Source organism: Lactuca saligna, chromosome 5, assembly GCF_052625555.1.
Source record: "Lactuca saligna cultivar CGN05327 chromosome 5, ASM5262555v1, whole genome shotgun sequence".
NCBI classification, from domain to species: Eukaryota; Viridiplantae; Streptophyta; class Magnoliopsida; order Asterales; family Asteraceae; genus Lactuca; species Lactuca saligna.
In genome coordinates, this window is record NC_136421.1 from 301,999,357 (window position 1) to 302,015,928 (window position 16,572).

The 16,572-nt window shown below is 34.4% G+C and overlaps 2 protein-coding genes across 4 annotated transcripts; both read right to left on the reverse strand.

Annotated features, from left to right (window-relative positions):
* Positions 1 to 1,041: 1,041 nt before the first annotated feature.
* On the reverse strand, positions 1,042 to 5,162 carry LOC145048405 (auxilin-related protein 2-like). Of its 3 annotated transcripts, XR_013682847.1 has the most exons (9): positions 4,319 to 5,162; positions 2,562 to 3,663; positions 2,328 to 2,472; positions 2,171 to 2,262; positions 2,025 to 2,090; positions 1,834 to 1,923; positions 1,569 to 1,745; positions 1,352 to 1,497; positions 1,042 to 1,262 (listed from the first exon to the last, which is right to left on the reverse strand). XR_013682847.1 is itself a non-coding variant. In XM_078996879.1 (8 exons), exons 1-8 carry the CDS (start codon positions 4,903 to 4,905, stop codon positions 1,459 to 1,461), a joined length of 2,295 nt encoding a protein of 764 aa, XP_078853005.1. In that variant the 5' UTR covers positions 4,906 to 5,162; the 3' UTR covers positions 1,042 to 1,458. The 3 variants fall into 3 exon arrangements, 2 of the variants coding, with proteins under 2 accessions (XP_078853005.1, XP_078853004.1); XM_078996879.1 differs by having other exon boundaries at positions 1,042 to 1,497; positions 2,171 to 2,259; XM_078996878.1 differs by having other exon boundaries at positions 1,042 to 1,497.
* Positions 5,163 to 11,077: 5,915 nt separating this feature from the next.
* On the reverse strand, positions 11,078 to 13,345 carry LOC145046968 (uncharacterized). Its single transcript, XM_078995224.1, has 7 exons — positions 13,176 to 13,345; positions 12,953 to 13,052; positions 12,720 to 12,785; positions 12,361 to 12,472; positions 12,122 to 12,204; positions 11,848 to 11,909; positions 11,078 to 11,177 (listed from the first exon to the last, which is right to left on the reverse strand). Exons 1-7 carry the CDS (start codon positions 13,343 to 13,345, stop codon positions 11,078 to 11,080), a joined length of 693 nt encoding a protein of 230 aa, XP_078851350.1.
* Between the last annotated feature and the right edge of the window lie 3,227 nt (positions 13,346 to 16,572).

The window sequence follows — 16,572 nt, forward strand, 5'->3', positions numbered from 1 at the left end:
AAAAAGTCAACATTGATATTTTGCTTTACAAGTTAACCATTAAAATCTATTATTATGTATGATAACTTGAAAATTGAATGAAATTGCAAATAATAGTCGATTTCAATGATTAGATTGCCAAAATAATAAAAATAAAATAAATAAATAAATAACATGAGTGATATTTTGTCAATTGAACCCAAGGTTGTCAAGATCGGGATCCTACTTAAGATCGTTTTTGAGTTTGCAAGATCGGGATCGGGATCCTAAGATCCCACAAAATAAAATATAATTTTAATTTATAATTTTTAATCATGAAAAATATTTCAAACATTCAACTTTTCGTTCAAAAGTTATAAAAACTTCAAAATATTAGTCATAAGCCACAATATAAAATGATAAATTAGTAAAGGATAAAAGACATAAAGTGGTAAAAATTTCATTTGCAAAAAAAAAAAAAAAAAAAAAAAAAAAAAAAAAAAAAAAATCAAGGGAAGGTAGGATCGGATCTTGATCCTACGATTTTACCTGCGATCCTACCACAAATACGATCCAGATCGTTTTTCATACCTAGGATCCATCAGGATTGCTATTTTGACACTCATGATTGAACCAAAATATATAGAAATTTATGCAATTTTGGTAATTCCCCTTACTTAGACCACTTGATTATTTAGTCACAATAATCATCTTACAGAGAAATGTTTAAAAACTAACCGAGATTTAAAAAACCAATATCTTTTGAGCAGTTGTGTTAAAAATCTTTCTGTTTAACAAAGTTGTCCCGTAGGATTATCATTATGATGAATTTAATTTTGAGTAAGATACAATGAATGATGATAGGTTAAATTGATTTTAATTTGTTAACGTTATTAATCATTTATTTAGCTCTTGCAAAATGTACGAGATTATTATAAATTGCAAGTCAAATTGCATTTTTTTATATTAATATTTGATCATTTTTATCAGAAGTCTATATAATCAATGATCCAATGACGTTTTGATAACCAAATCCCTTATTTGATTTTAAATTTATAACATAAACTCTTAAATGTTGATTTCAAAAGTACATGCCTTACAATAAAACTTATGTTACCTGAGGATATGAACAATGCATGTAAACTGAATAACAAAATAAAAGAAATAAAGAGCTATCCATCCTAAGGAATTAGTAATCTCTATCATCCTAGGTCAATCGATGAACAAAAGAATAGGACTAAAAGAGGGAAAAATTATACAATTAAATTGGAAAAACAAAAAATGAAAACCAAGAAGAAATGTACCTGAAGATTTATATGAAAATTAACACCAGAATCTCGAAAGAGATGCAAAAAAAAAAAAAAGCAAAAAAAGGCAGAAGAGATGGCATCACCTTTTAGCATACGATCAATATGCAACAACGAACACACATACATGTACAATGATATCCCAGCTCACGGGAAGATTGTGTATATATTTCACGGATTAATTGTATGGAGACTAAAAGAGCTCCTCTGAATTGAACTTGTTCCAAGCCTCCTAATATCATTATTCATGTTGATGTTAATCCAAGTATCATAGAAGCATCAGAAAAAAGGTGGGTAGAGTACCTTAAGGAGGTCGAAAACCTTCTCGGCCACATATTTCTGTTGAAGAGTAGCTCCTTTTTGTTGCACTTTATCAGGGTGGATACACAAAGTAGCCTTTCTATATGCTTTTTTAACACTCGCACCACTGATCAAATCAGTCAATGAAACAGCCTGCCAACCGCATTCAGGCCAAAGAACCTGGAATGGAAATCTCAGAATTAAGATGTCTTATTACTTAATTTTTTTTTTTTTTAAAAAAAAAAAAGAGTTGGATAAGGAGACATACATATTGTAACGTTGATAGCATTGCTCGCAGATTTCCTTCCTTCCCTGAAGCCCAACGCTTGATTTCAACATCTAAAGTTGCAGAAATCCTCTGTTGAGATAAACACCACACAGAGTCAGAAAACCAAATAAAGATGCAACAAAATTAAATAGGAGATGTGTACGTGTGCACAATACAAATACAATACTCACTTGTCTTTCTTCTTGTTCCTTCTGAGATTGCATATCTCGCTCATTTTTTTCAGCCAGTGCTTTAGCCTATAAACAAAAACCACGAAACAAATCATGTACATTCTTCATTCCACTTCACATAAAAATGAATCATGAAAACATGTTACCACTCGCTCCTCGATGCGTTGGTCTCTTTCCATGTTAGCTTTTCTTCGATCCTCAGTTTCCCCCCCTTCAACATCTTGGAATTCTCCACCTGCTTTTGGAATAGTGAACTTTGAGAAAAAAAAAAATACACAGAATTGACTTGTAATGAAATTATACCTCCAAAAATTGAGCTAAGATCGTCAGCAAAATTGGTGGTGGGAGATGTTTTCCTCACATTGGAAGGAGCTCCAGCACTGGAAGAAGCCCTGTGGGCCACTTCTGGTGCTCGTCTCTCCTGAGATAGTGGATCAGTTGCAGAGTCCTATGTATTTATTACATACACCAGATAATCAATCATAAACCAACAATCATTTCCAAAATATTACTTATTGTATATCATTTGCTACTCACAGAAGATGTCCTTGATTTTGGCACACTGTTTGGTCTGGAACCCATGTTAAAAAAGGAATCCAGATCGTTATCATTCTTTTGTTGATTCACCTTAACAGCTGTGGTGGCGGCAGTGGCAGCGGCAGCAGCAGCAGCTCTGTCTCTAGCTTCTGCAGCGGCTCTCTCACGAGCCTCAGCAGTGACCCTTTCAACAGCAGCACGCTCTGCTCTACGTCTTGCTTCTGCTTGAGCCTTTGCAACAGCAGCTTTCTCACGTGCTTCTTTCTCCCTGGCCTCTGAAGCGGCTTTCTCTGCTGAAGCTCTTTCTCTGGCTTCAGCAGCAGCTCTTTCTGCTCTTCCCTTGGCCTCAACAGCCGCCCTCTCACGAGCCTCAGCTTGAGCTCGCTGAACAGCGGCTCGTTCCGATTTTAACCGAGCTTCCCTTGTAGCCCTCTCTACAGCTAGTCTGGTTTTCTCTCTATCTGCTTCTTTACTTCTAGAAGCATCCGTGTGTTCCTTTTCCCTTACAAAGCTCTCAAGCTCATCTAATGGAGAAGATGATTGCCTTGAACTTGGTATAGGAGGAGGGGGTCTTGAAGGTGGTGGAGCTTTAGTAACCGGTGTGAACAGAGGGATCTCTGACACAGTCAGCCATATGTCATCGCCATGTTCTGATTTTGGGGATGGGCCCGCCTGAGAACTTGTCTCGGTATGTGAAGTGGGAGAGTTTCTAGAAACAGCTGGAATGTCAAAGACGCTTTGATGATCCTCAAAAGGTGACTTCTGTGAGAATGATTCTTCTATAGAGCTTCTTGCACTGCCTATACTGGAGCCTTCTTCTGAACACTTTCCCCTGTTATGTGTCTCCTTTGCGGATGAAGGTGAAGAAGATTTATTGAAACCGTTAAGGGAGTCTATGTCACCAAACATATCCCCACCTTTTTTTGTGCTCTTGGATTTACCAATTTTGCTTATCTCTTCTAGTGGATCTGTGAAAAGACCCTGGGATGAAGCTGAAGCAACAGGGGTTGATATAGATTCTAGCACTGCAAATGGGTCATCTGCTGCATTAGATTTTTCCTTTCTTTTGGTAGTTGATTTTGGGCTTGGATCTGAATTCCATCTGTTACAAAATATATATATATAATATAATTACCAGCTCAGATTATTCGACTCTCACCAATATGTTTGGCTACTCATACAACTAAAAGTATGAAAACAGATAAACATGCTAATGCAATTTCATACTTTTATCAGAAACTTAGGTGAAACAATAGGATTTACACTCTCATAATTATATCAGTTAAACATAAATCATCAATAACGGTTGAGACGAATAACATTTTCTCAGTTAAATTGACCCCCATTAACTACTTGTCATGGATTGATTCTGAATGAGCAGAGTAAGAAGCAACAAGAGCCGAGCACTCATCAATCAGCCATGTGTTTTGAAAATTCAAATCAACATGTTCTGCAGATATGATAACTTCTGACAAGCTTAGGAAACTGTTCTCAAATGGGGCTACTAGATATACACAAATACCTTCAATCCTAAAGCTAATATACATAATCCTACGCATATAGGTTTCTAGTACCAAATAATGATTTGATTTCAATGACTGGTTCCTTGGACAACCAAACTACGCATTACACTTGATAGTTATACAATCTCAAAGCCAAGTACAAATAATTTTCATACTATTAGCGATTGTGCTTCTTATGCTCGAGGTAAACCAATTGATTAACAACTAAACAACTGCTTAAGCAAAGCATAATACCTGGTACCAGATGCAGGACTGCCGCTTCCGAAGCCAGGAATCAAATCATCAAAACCTCCTGGACTCTTATTACTTTGATTCTTGCTCGGTTGAGCCTTCTCTGTTCGTCCTAAACTACTAAATAGATCCTCGAAATGACCACTCTGTGGACTCGGTTTAGGCGGTGAACTATTCATTGATGCAAAAATGTTATCATCGTACCTCCCCGGGGAAGAAGAAGATACCGGCGTGCTCTTTATCCCTGGCAATCCATCGAAAATGTCGTCATCATACACAGGCTTATCATAAACCGGCGAATTCGAAGACGTAGCTTTCGTTTTAGTTTCATTATTACTAGGCGATACAGAGTCCTTGAAAATCGAATCGTAATCGAAATCAGACATTGACGATGTCGATTTCGAGTTGCTGTTGGTGTATTTAGGCGGACCGCCAAAGACGTCGTTAAATATATTCTTCCCATCGGCAGCGAATGTTGCTGATGACGGTGAATGTCGGCTCCGGCGATCTCCACCAATCGATTTCATCGGAGCAGATTTTCCTTGAGGCCGAAACCCAAAATCTTTCGCTAACATACCGAACTCATCCATTTGATCCACTAGGTCTCGCAACAGGAACGCGAGCGTCAAACAATTGCAAAGGTAATTGACGTTGAAATTATATAATATGTACGTTAAAAAGCTCGCAATGCGTCACAAATATGGAGACACCGGATATAAACAAATAGAGGATCGTTAGGGTTAGCGTCGGGACAACGGAGGAGGAGGAGGCGGCGGAGGTTGAATCGACGGCCGTTGATCCTCACGGCGGAATTTCTTTTTGTGTGTGCTCCTTGATTTCACTTCGTCGTTCCTCCGTCTGTGTCAATCTTGGCACTTTTTCCATAACGTTTCTTAAATTCGGGATTATTTTCTCGCGAGAAACTCATGATATTTTGGTCAATTTTCGTGTTGACCTTATTGTCTTATGACATTTTCAACATATCATCGATTAAATAAAACAAAATCATTAATTATTCGTTACTTCATTTCTACTCATAAAAAGTGTTGTTAAGTCTTGTTTGGATATGAAGCCGAGCCACAAAAGTTACACTTTTTTTTACTGTCACGTACACCATCATTTACTAATCATTTACTATAAAAGTATGATTTTATACCACATTCAAAAATGTTTCAACATTTGGATTTCTTTTTTCTAATAAATAATTTTTTTTTCATTGGTTGTGTTCCAAAGAGTAAAAAAAATCATCCAATCACAATCACCAAATGAGTTGTTCCCTTCTACGGCTGCAGTGCACCTTCTACCGCACCGTTACCGCGGTGGTGGGGTGGGGGTGTTCCTGCAAACGTGGCACCCAAGTGCGGTAGTGGCCGCAACCCACTCTCCCGTGTTTTATACGTTTTTCGAGTTATCTTATCTCGAGTTATCATATTGGTTTAAGAGAAATTAAATATCTTTTTATTATTTTTCTTATTTATCTTCTTACACATGTAAAATGACAGTACATGTTATGTTTTCCTAAAATTAATTATATTTAAAGACACTTGTCATCATTTCAAATAGATAGAAACTCGGAAGATAATTAAAAAGAAAAATAGAAGAATATTTAATTTCTCTTTTAAGAAATTATATAAGTATCCTTAATTGCTTATTATACCTTCGTACCTTCATATGTATGTGTAAGTGAGCTCTTATATTTGACTTTTTTATACGAGTGAGGAAGTAATAATACATGTTATTTATTAAATAACTCAACAATTATAAATTTCATAAAAATTCAAAATACAAACTCTAAGTATGTTTGAACCGGCATAAAATAAATCATAAATTATAGCGATAGTATATTTTCTTCGCACATGCAACTTAAGAAAGTTGATTCGTGATTCCATTTTCTCTTTGCAAGTATTAATTTGTAACACCTAGATTAGGTACATATTATCTTCCACATTGTAAAGTTAAAGGTTCCCTTTTTGCCCTACTCACGACATGAGGAATGCCTTCTCACGTTGTGAATAGTGATCTGGACTCGTGCATCATTTTAAGACTCACAACGTGAGCAGTCTGATGTTTACGACTTGACGACGGATGGTGTAAACCAAAAACCCTAAGTTTTCGGTATTTAAAGGAATGAGAGGGCTAGGGTTTCTCACCCTCAACCTCTATTACTCTCTAGACCTCAAGAAACCCTAATCTCCCTCATCCTTAAGATCCTTTACCATTTGGGTGCATTTCTAGCTTGTAGAAAGAAGGAAGTGATCTCGTGTTGGTGAGGGCAAAGAATCAACATCATCATCATCATCATCATCTTTTCTTGCTTTTGGACCCTTGTAAGTATCAAAGGCCCCATCTTTATTGCTTATCATGGATAGATCTTGATTGTTGTCCATTTTATTGATGTTATTGCATGATTAAGTGGAGTAGATTCATAAAGTTGGCAACTTTATGAATTCTAAGAGTTCCAAGAGCATTATAGTTTGGTATAGATTTGTGGCATGCATGCAAGTGTGAAGCTCATTTCTTCCTTTTTTTACATAGAAAATGGATGATCATGTTTGGTGCATGCATGGCTATAAAGGAAACATTTTTATGGACCTTAGGGGTTCCTATTAGCTTTTGGATGAAGTTGAATTGAAGACTTAATGGGTTAAGGACTTAAAATGGTGACCGTTAGCATCAGACAGTGCGCACGACGTGAGGTGTAAGATCCCACGACGTGAGAATCGGAGCAGTCTCATTTTTGTTAGAACCCTTAGAGCTCACTGCGTGAGAATAGGTGCTCACGTTGTGATGCCAGCTTGGGTAGTTTCTTTGACTGAGTTGTCCAGTTTAGGTCGAGTCGAGTGGGAATTAGATTGGGTTCGCTATCATGACGCGACCAATGCCTGGCCACGACATGAGGACAATTGACTTTGACTTTGACCAAGTTTGGCCTTAAGGGTATTTTGGGGTTTTTATGGAAATTGGTCATTTGGTGGGAATAGGTGTCAGTTAGAGAGATGAGATTTGGAGTCGAGACCTCATCAGCTTTTGTTCAATTTGTGAGGTGAGATTTCCTCACTGTACTTTTGGGTTGAATGCACCAAGGTCGGCCCATTGGATTGTTATATTGGTTTATCGCATGATTAGTATGTTGTAGTGATATATTATATCTGTATCCGGGTATATAAGATGATGTTATGCTTAGTGATCTGTAAGATCTGTCTGATTGTATGTTAACTGGTTATATGTATGTTTGTCTGTGATGTATATGTCAACATGTTATGTGTAGTTGAGGCGAACCAGTGTAAACTGAAGGCCAAGAGACCCAAGGCGGCCCGGATAGACCGAAGGCATGAGAGGCGTACCAGTAAGGTCGAAGGCCCAAAGAACAGTCCAGATAGGTTAAAGGTCCGGTAAGGTGGTCCAATCATGTTAAAGTATTTGTGAGCAGTCCAAATAGTCTGTAGGCCGGTGCGGCATTCCAGTCAGACTGAAGTCTCTCTCTCTCTCTCTCTCTATATATATATATATATATATATATATATATATATATATATATATATATATATATATATATTTGTATTATGCTTATGTTATGTGTTGGTACTTTAGGGGATCTCACTAGACGTTGGCTTATATTTTTTGGATTATATTTCAGGTACTTCGGATGATCGCAGGAAGACGAAGACGTAACCGTAAACATCCTCATGTTTTGACTTATGATTTTGGGAGACTCTGATGTTGAACATGTTTTGAAAATTATGTTTGTAAACAATTTGTGAAATTGGTTGGTTTTAAAAAGTTTAAATTTATCATGATTTTTATGGATGCTACATAATTATTTGCTTTGGGTGAGTATCGATTATTTGTTTGTTCCTGATTTACAGAGCAACCTTACAATCAAATTTATATCGCTAAATAGTCATGAGAATCCTAATTCAATTCATATAAGAGTTTGGAGATTATACACCCTCGTGAACTAATATTTACAATATGTTCCATGATTAGTATCTACAATGTGGTTTTGTTACCATGGAGTAAAGGCGAACATAGGGCTTACACATTTTTTAATATCTCCATTCTCATAAAGAATAAGACACCACAAAGGTTGTATAATTCTCTGTGTCCTCTTCGATAAGGCCATAGTTAGAAAATAACAATCGTTTCATTTGTAGATGTAACAGTTCTTTCTCTAATTATTATTCATGACTTCATGTAATTACATTTGTTTTTTGAATTCATATCATCTTTGTTATATATTATTCACGAAATGCATTCATCAGTAATTTTCTTCACGAGTACTTATGTTTTTGCACATTCCCCACAAAAACATTCAACTACACAGACATAAATGATTATTACTACATAATTGTGACGTAATTTCATGTAAAATGAGATGTGAATTATGACAAGATTATATTCTTAACTCTATATATCTTCTCTCATTTCCCAAGACATCAACTTTCTTTTCTCTCTTCTTCCTCGTTGTTGTTTATTTGGATGTTATGATCGCTCAAATTACTTGGCTTGTTCCCAATAGGTATTGTATTTGGGGTTTAAAGATGTCTCTAACGGTAGATGTTGAGCCATAAGGGGTATGTTGAGAACAATGTTGGCAATTTAGATCAATATAGTTATATCGATATCTATTTTTGCAACATATAAAGTTCTTCCAACATGCTTTCAAAGATCTACCTGGGAAAAGTAGATAAATCTTTGGATGAAATTAGAAATTAGCCCAAATGAGATGAAGAGGAACTACGAGAAATGGAAATATAAGAAGGTGGTCAAAAGGTTGTTTTTTTGATTTATTCCATTCTTTGTAGTTATTCTAGTAGTTTTCAGTGTATGTACCATTGTGTGTTGACCTATAAAAAACTTCGTTATTCTATTCCAAGGGGTATATATACACAAACAAACTAGAAACACTAATTTATTACAAATTGATTGTTGTTTCCATTCAAAACGAGATACGATGTGATGCAACCACTTCATGGGAAACATTGTGACTATTAAATAAACCTTGTGAATAGCATGAATGTTCGTTTTTAACGATAAGAGTTACAAAGGAAACAACATTTCCATAAATAACACAAGCGGATGTTCCTAGTAGTTAGCATTTCACCTTAAAGTAGTGACAATTAGGAGGTAATGCTTGTGAAAAGTTTGTGTGGTTGTCCTTTTCACTTTATAAGCCCTAAATGAGCAAATTTATATTAATTCGGTTACATCCTGCTTCTTCTTAATGGCTTCGTCATCTTCTCTATCGGAGGGGGCTTCATATGAAATGTTGAAATCAAAATGTGTCGTAATGTCGAAGTCCTATTATTTACCTCTTGGACTCCCTTAAATCCGGGTAAAAGGTTTTTTGGATGCCCTAATTTCAAGGTACATATAACAAAAATGTTTGTATGAAGTGAAATGTAATCGACACATGCATATGTTACGTTGAATTTTTACGGCTAGTATCAAGGAATCGAAGTTGGAGCTTACCTTTTACCCCTGTTGGTAGCAATGTATCAAACTTTAAATTCTCTAGGACAATTAACCAAGTGGATCTCAAGTGGCATTGATCCCTGTTTAGAAAACTATAAAGGCATAACATGATCAAGGTCAAGAGTGGGCAAAGCATTGGTGTATTCCTTTCATTATTATGCAAGACTTCTAAAACGTTAACTGTCTTATGTTTTTATTATCATTTTTCTGGTTGACTTCAGACATCTTGTTTTCTTTGTCGGGGGTGGGGTTCATTAGGCATCAACACCTGATAGCTTATTTAAGAAATTCACAACTCTTTTGGGGTTTATAATAAGCATCTGATGATAGAGCTTATTTTATGAAATTTGGTATACTTCTTGGTTCTACCAGTCATGGTGCTTGTCCCTCAAAAGTTTGCGATACGCATGTTTCAGTATATATTGTAATAGATTCCTTTTTTACCCTCGGGATATAACACTCAATTTACACATATGACATCTAAAGAGGTAATTTAAACCATCTGTTTGTTTTTCTTCTTTGAAATTGATGAGAACTTAATGCATTGGTTTTCTTTCATTCTCTTCTACACATTTTAACTAATAATTTCACACCAGTATCTTCTACACATTTTAACTAATATTAATTCATCATTCATGTATCTTACAGTGGTTTGACAAGCCTGAAAACAACATTGGTTCACTTACCTCAAGAAATCATCAATGAAACATCAGCAGTCAAGACCATAATATCTTATCAGATGGCTGTTATTCTGCAATGCATTTCTTCGATCTTAATAGAAAAACTGTGGTTAGCATGATTGTTAATTGGGATTAGGTTTCCGTGGTTTGTGCTGTATGTGTGTTAGCTCATTGATTTTGTGTTGATGAAATATGTCTATAAACTCTACTAGTATATTTCATAGATCAATAGAATAGTGAAAAGTATCCTCGATTAGCCCTTTTATAAAATAAATAACTATTTGACTCATAAACCAACCACACAAGCAGTTAAACTTATATTCTCAATTTAAACTTCTACCAGGCTAAGTTGAACAGTTAAAGTTATACCCTATCATATATATGTACACAGATTAAAAATCCTTCCAACACAACTCTCTCCACAATAACCCAAAAACAAACCAACAAGAATCCAGATAACCAAAAAAAAAAAAAGAAAAAGAACTCATCCTTACGATCTGCTTCCAGATCATATTCTCAAGAACCTAAAGGGTCTGAAGAGAAGGATATAAAGATCCATGTATTGGAGAAAAAAAAATTTCTTTTTAACTTTTTCTATCAAAATATTTCAAGATTGCGTCCGATAAAGTATAGAGTTGGCAAGTTCCTCGTTGAGCTTCATGGGTAGTGGTGGCATCCGCTTCATTACCTCTGGCATGTCCCTTACCCTGCCATTATAAATAAAATTTACGATTTTTTTATTTAAAAAAAAAACAAAACAAAAATTAGGGAACAAATGAAATATTACAACAATATCTCATATCTATATACAACACCTAATAGGGAAAAAAAACATGACCAAGATACGATGTTTCTTTTTTACTTAATGCACAAAAAAAAAAATACTTAATAGAGTCTAGGAAAAAAGTTATTCCCCTGTTGAGTCCTAACTATTTACAAATTTGCCCCATTTACTTTTCTCTTCCATTTCCTTAATTTGTGCCATCATTTTTAGAATTATTTAATTTACATTTTTGGTTAATGATTACAGTTGATTTTTTAAATTTTGGTCTCAATAAGTTTTCTCTTTGCAACTTTTACAACTTTGGTCAAATAAGGTTTTTGTAACTTTTTTTGTCCACTTTCCAAGTAGCATGACTAATTTTGGTACTTTAGTACAGTTGATTTTTGCAATTTCGGTCACAAAATTAGTTATATTACTTGGAACAGAGACCTAAAACGTTACAGAATCTTAATTAAGGACCAAAATTACAAGAGATCCTTTTTCGGTATCAAAATTGTAAAAAATGGTTATACCAAGGACCAAAATGTAATGTACAGAAAAAGAAACTGTGCATACACATAATATCCTAGATCCATAGAGAGCTTATGACTTACTCATTCGAGATTTTATCAATATTGTTTCTCACTTGGCGAAAAAGATTGATGTTCTCCTGTAACTGCCACATAAGAGAAACTCAACCATATTAGACATATATGCTCTTAAAAGTTTTAGGGAGTCCAAGTTTGACTTTTGTGTTGACTTGTATTCCAATCCAATACATGTATATGAACCTTTTTACATTTTAAAAGCAAAATCTTCAGCCCCATGATAAGGCCTTGAACTTTGTCATATGATTTTGGTTTAAGTTAAAAGAAAATAGAAATTTACCTTGAAAGTAGTAAAATTTACAGAAATTTGATGCAGAGCCATGGCATTCTGTTCAAGAAGCTTCGCTATCTCACCATCAATAACTGCAAGCAACAGTTAAACTTGTTAAGAATGAAAATCCAAAATCCAAAAGTAGCATCAAAGACATAATTGTTAAGATTCTTCATTGCTGCATAAAGATACAGATAAATTGTATGTCCTAACATTTTACCCTTTTTTTACAGATAAAATCCACCAACCTTTGTAATTGATGCCATCATCATTGTTTATGGAAGAGGATGATGATGGAAGACCATTGGCATGATTTGCAACATGAGAAGATGGCTTCACTTGTTGTTCTAGAGTTTTTTCCTGGACATGAAAAAAAGAAAAGGAACATGAACAATTATGTCTTAAAACAGTTTAAAAAAAAAACAATCACTTTTTCTAAGGCTTAAACAAGATTTCTTGCATCTATTCTTTAATGTTTTCGTTCACCAAAACTGACAAAAACATAATTTTTTTTCCTCATTTTTTCTTTGACATGTAATTTGATAATAAACAGAAAGAGTTGAAACAAGTAGAATTGTTGCATTTGGCATAGACAAGTAAAGCATACCCTTTTATTATTCTGCTTCCTTGATGAACCCTCCTCGTCTTTCCTTCTCCTGCCAATTTCCTTTTTCTGGAAAGATACAAAAATCAAAGCCTATATAATTAGTATTGTTATTTAAATATAAACAAGTTGTAATACCAATAGAGAATTATATGTCAATTAAAAATATACACAACATAAATCATATACAAAATGATAAAAAAAAAAAGGTAGTTCCAGAGATATAGAGATCATACAGTCATCCATTGACAACGACACGCCACATCCCGTGATGTTTTGTATTGTAATTCCTTTGAAATTTTTCTATAACACAATTCTCTACAATCCGAGGCATGTCTGCATAAAAGATCATATACCCTATTATTCTCACAAACACAACTGACTGAAAATCACAACAATTATTTGATTCTTTACGTCAAAAAGATAATCAAACTTTATAGTTTATAAAGATTAACTTACTTGACAAGCAGTTCTTCCAACAAGGACTGTTCAACAGAAGTCCACTCCGTTGAGATAAGAACATTGTGCAGCAACCCTTGCTCAGAAGATCCCATGGCACCGTTGCTACACTTATTGTTATTGGTGGTGGTGGTGGTGGTGATGGTGGTGGTAGCACCATTTGTACTCATCTTTCCCACGCAGTCTTCAAGTATCTCTAACAGTCAGAAACCTGGATAATGGTAGTTAGTATTTTTTTATTTCAACCAGAAAAAAAAAAAATAGAATATTAACTGGCAATAGGGTGTGATTTCTTATTTTCATTTGGAGAATTTGTAATATGAACTAAAAACTATATTAGGAAGAATCAACTTGAGGGATCTTATGAAAAGTGAACCACAGGAGTACTTGTCTTTCCCACATCAACTAGTATGTACTTATGTTACCCAGCACTTGGACTATATATAATCAATCAGAAGAGATGTATTGCACCTATGTTCTATGAAATCACTAAACTGTGATATCAACAACAATTGCACAGATGTGGATATCTAGTCAAAAAGAATATTTCATCAAGAACATGATATAGATTTAAATTTACATATTCGTTGCTTATTCAATGAAATCAAACGAGTATGGAGATCACAGAGAAATAGTACTGTACTACAGATTCATGCACGGGTACGATTCTTGTCAAGGATAAACGAACCTGCAGGAACTGAACCCTGAGCATGTTAATTATGAAAAAAAGGAATGTAATTTGGTCGATCACTTACTTTGATTTGAATGAAGTCCTAACACTGTTGTTTCTACGATTCTAGTCTATCCCTCACGAACTCACAGTTGAATGAGTATATGGGTAGAGCACAGAGTTGTATTTTTAGTAGGACTCCATCAGGGGTTGAATTCGTAGGGGATTTGGATACGTAAGGAATACGGATGCACATAGATGAATACGTAGGGATTTGAATACGTAGATGGATGAATACTTAGACTAAACGGTGACGTGGCAAGCCCAAAAAGCTGTGTTCACGGCTAACCATGATTTATTGTAATTAGTTTTATTATTTAAATTTGTAAAAATTGTAAGATATCATTTTTTTTAGAACAACAGAGTTAGATTATGATGGTGGTTCGAGTCGTGCAGTGATATGCCTTTCCCGAACCTTCACACATGGGGAGTTACCCCATTACCCTTTTTCCCCGCTTCACCTATGGAAAAGCCTCCAAGAAGTCTCGAACATGAGACCTCCCAAAGGAAAACCACCCAGGCAACCCTAGTGGCCAACTGATCTAGACCAGTTGGTTTGTAGGGTATCATTAATATCTAAAAAACTAATAATAATTCAATGGTAAATGTTTACTAATAAATTTATCAATAAATTTACAAGGAATCATAAATAACTGTTTTAGAACGGTTAAAAGATTTACAAAAGTTTACAATTTCATAAAAAGTTGTACTTTTCTAATATTTATATTGATGTTGTAATGAATAACATTGTAACAGTTTTGACAAATTCATATTCAAACAGAATAATATAGTAAAAAATGGTTAAAATTCTAAATTCATCTGAGTTTAAACTCAAAAGGCAAATCCCCTAATCTAATAAATAAGTATATGCCACGTGTCATTCTCTTAGCCTCCCCCAATTGATTTTTCCCGCTCCTATCATCTAACTGCATTTCCGCTTGTATCTTTCATCCTTAATTTGTTCCTAAAAATTAGGAAACAAATTAGGGATTTGATTACTAGAGTTATTAATTTGAATTCCATTTATAACTTTCCAATTTATAAAATCTCTCTCTATTAACGTGTTTTCTTAAATCAGTTGCCTTATTTTCCTCACACCATTGTTGCATTCCAAATTCACATCCTGTTTAACATACCCATTTTACTCTCACAACATTTTTTCTTCAATTTATTAAACGGATCATCTCTGGTAAATCATCAAATTGTCTCCACTATTTGAATTTTTAATGAAGTAAATTGATAGAATTTCCATATATAGGCTCTATTATCATCTATTTTCCAGTCGTTAATCTCTGTTGATACGTAAGATCCCAATTTTTGTGGAACAAAATGAATTCCATATTGAATTCACTCTATAAATTCGATTAATGTTCTGGCTATTATTTGCAGAGTGTTCTTCTTCTTCTTCAGTTCATTCGTCATTCAGGTTTCTTCTTTAATCTGATGTTCTTAATTTTTATTAATTGTATTCGATTTTTTATTCATGAGTGTGTTTTAACTACGATCTTTGAATGTCTTCTTAACCTTGCATTTGGTGTTGCACTCTATGTGTTTGATAAAATATCCATGAGATATTTGTCTTATCAATACGTTATTGTCTATGTTTTTGTGTTACTTTCCATGTGTGTGTGTGTGTGTGTGTGTGTGTGTTTGTGTGAGTTCTGTGTGTGTTAATGTCATTTATCTGGGTGAAAAAAGAATTAACTCAAGTAGTTATGTTCTTCATGTAATTTTTTTCATGTCATTTGTTTAGTAACAGAGACCTATAAACCCCTTGGGCTTGTATTGCCCTCTCACCAGTTTTATGCTAAATCATAAAAAAATGTCCATCAGTTGTTGTATGTATGAAAAATGACTATTTGTGCCCCAATCTTCATCAGTTTCACATGTCTTTGATTTGTTTAAATTTTAGTGTTTTAAGATGAAAGGGATGAAGAAAATATTTCTAGGGTCTGAATTAACTTGAGATGAAATTGATTTTACCGATTGTATTCCGAAGATTCATATACATTCTGCAGTTTGATTTCACTAAATTGCTTTGGTCACCAAGTCGGTTTTATCAATTATAGTATACTTTTATTTCAACTAATTTGTGTTTCTACAAAACTCATCCAATGAAGTTATCAACATAATACTTCGTGCCTCTGTGAACTCTATTTTGCATTTTCTTAGTATCTATGTCAGCATGTTCAGATTTGACTTTACCATTTGGTCTATTTTTGAGTAAACTATTGGTTTTCACTCTCATATAGTTTTTTTATGTTATAGTAAAATGGAAGTATAATGTTATATGGTAAGAAAAGTGATTATGCTAATATTAACCTGTTGGCTGTTTGTGTGATAGGTGATAACTTAAACTCATCTTTGGTATATATCAATTGAACTAAATGTAATGAAAGACTGGGTTGTATTTTAAGTCTCAAAAGGAATTTTTAGCCTCAAAGGTATTTTCAGCCCTTTTTTTAAGAGTTCTAAAATAAAGGGTTATTTGTTAGTTGACATCACTTCTAAACAAAAAGGTAATTTCAGCAATAAGCTTTAGTCCAAATATCAAATTGAAGAAAGTGAACATAAAGCCAATGTCGGATTCCACATTTGTAGTTTCTAATGGTTTTGGCCTCATAGATCAACCCCAGTGTAATGTTTTTAGGTAAAGGGAATATTTTT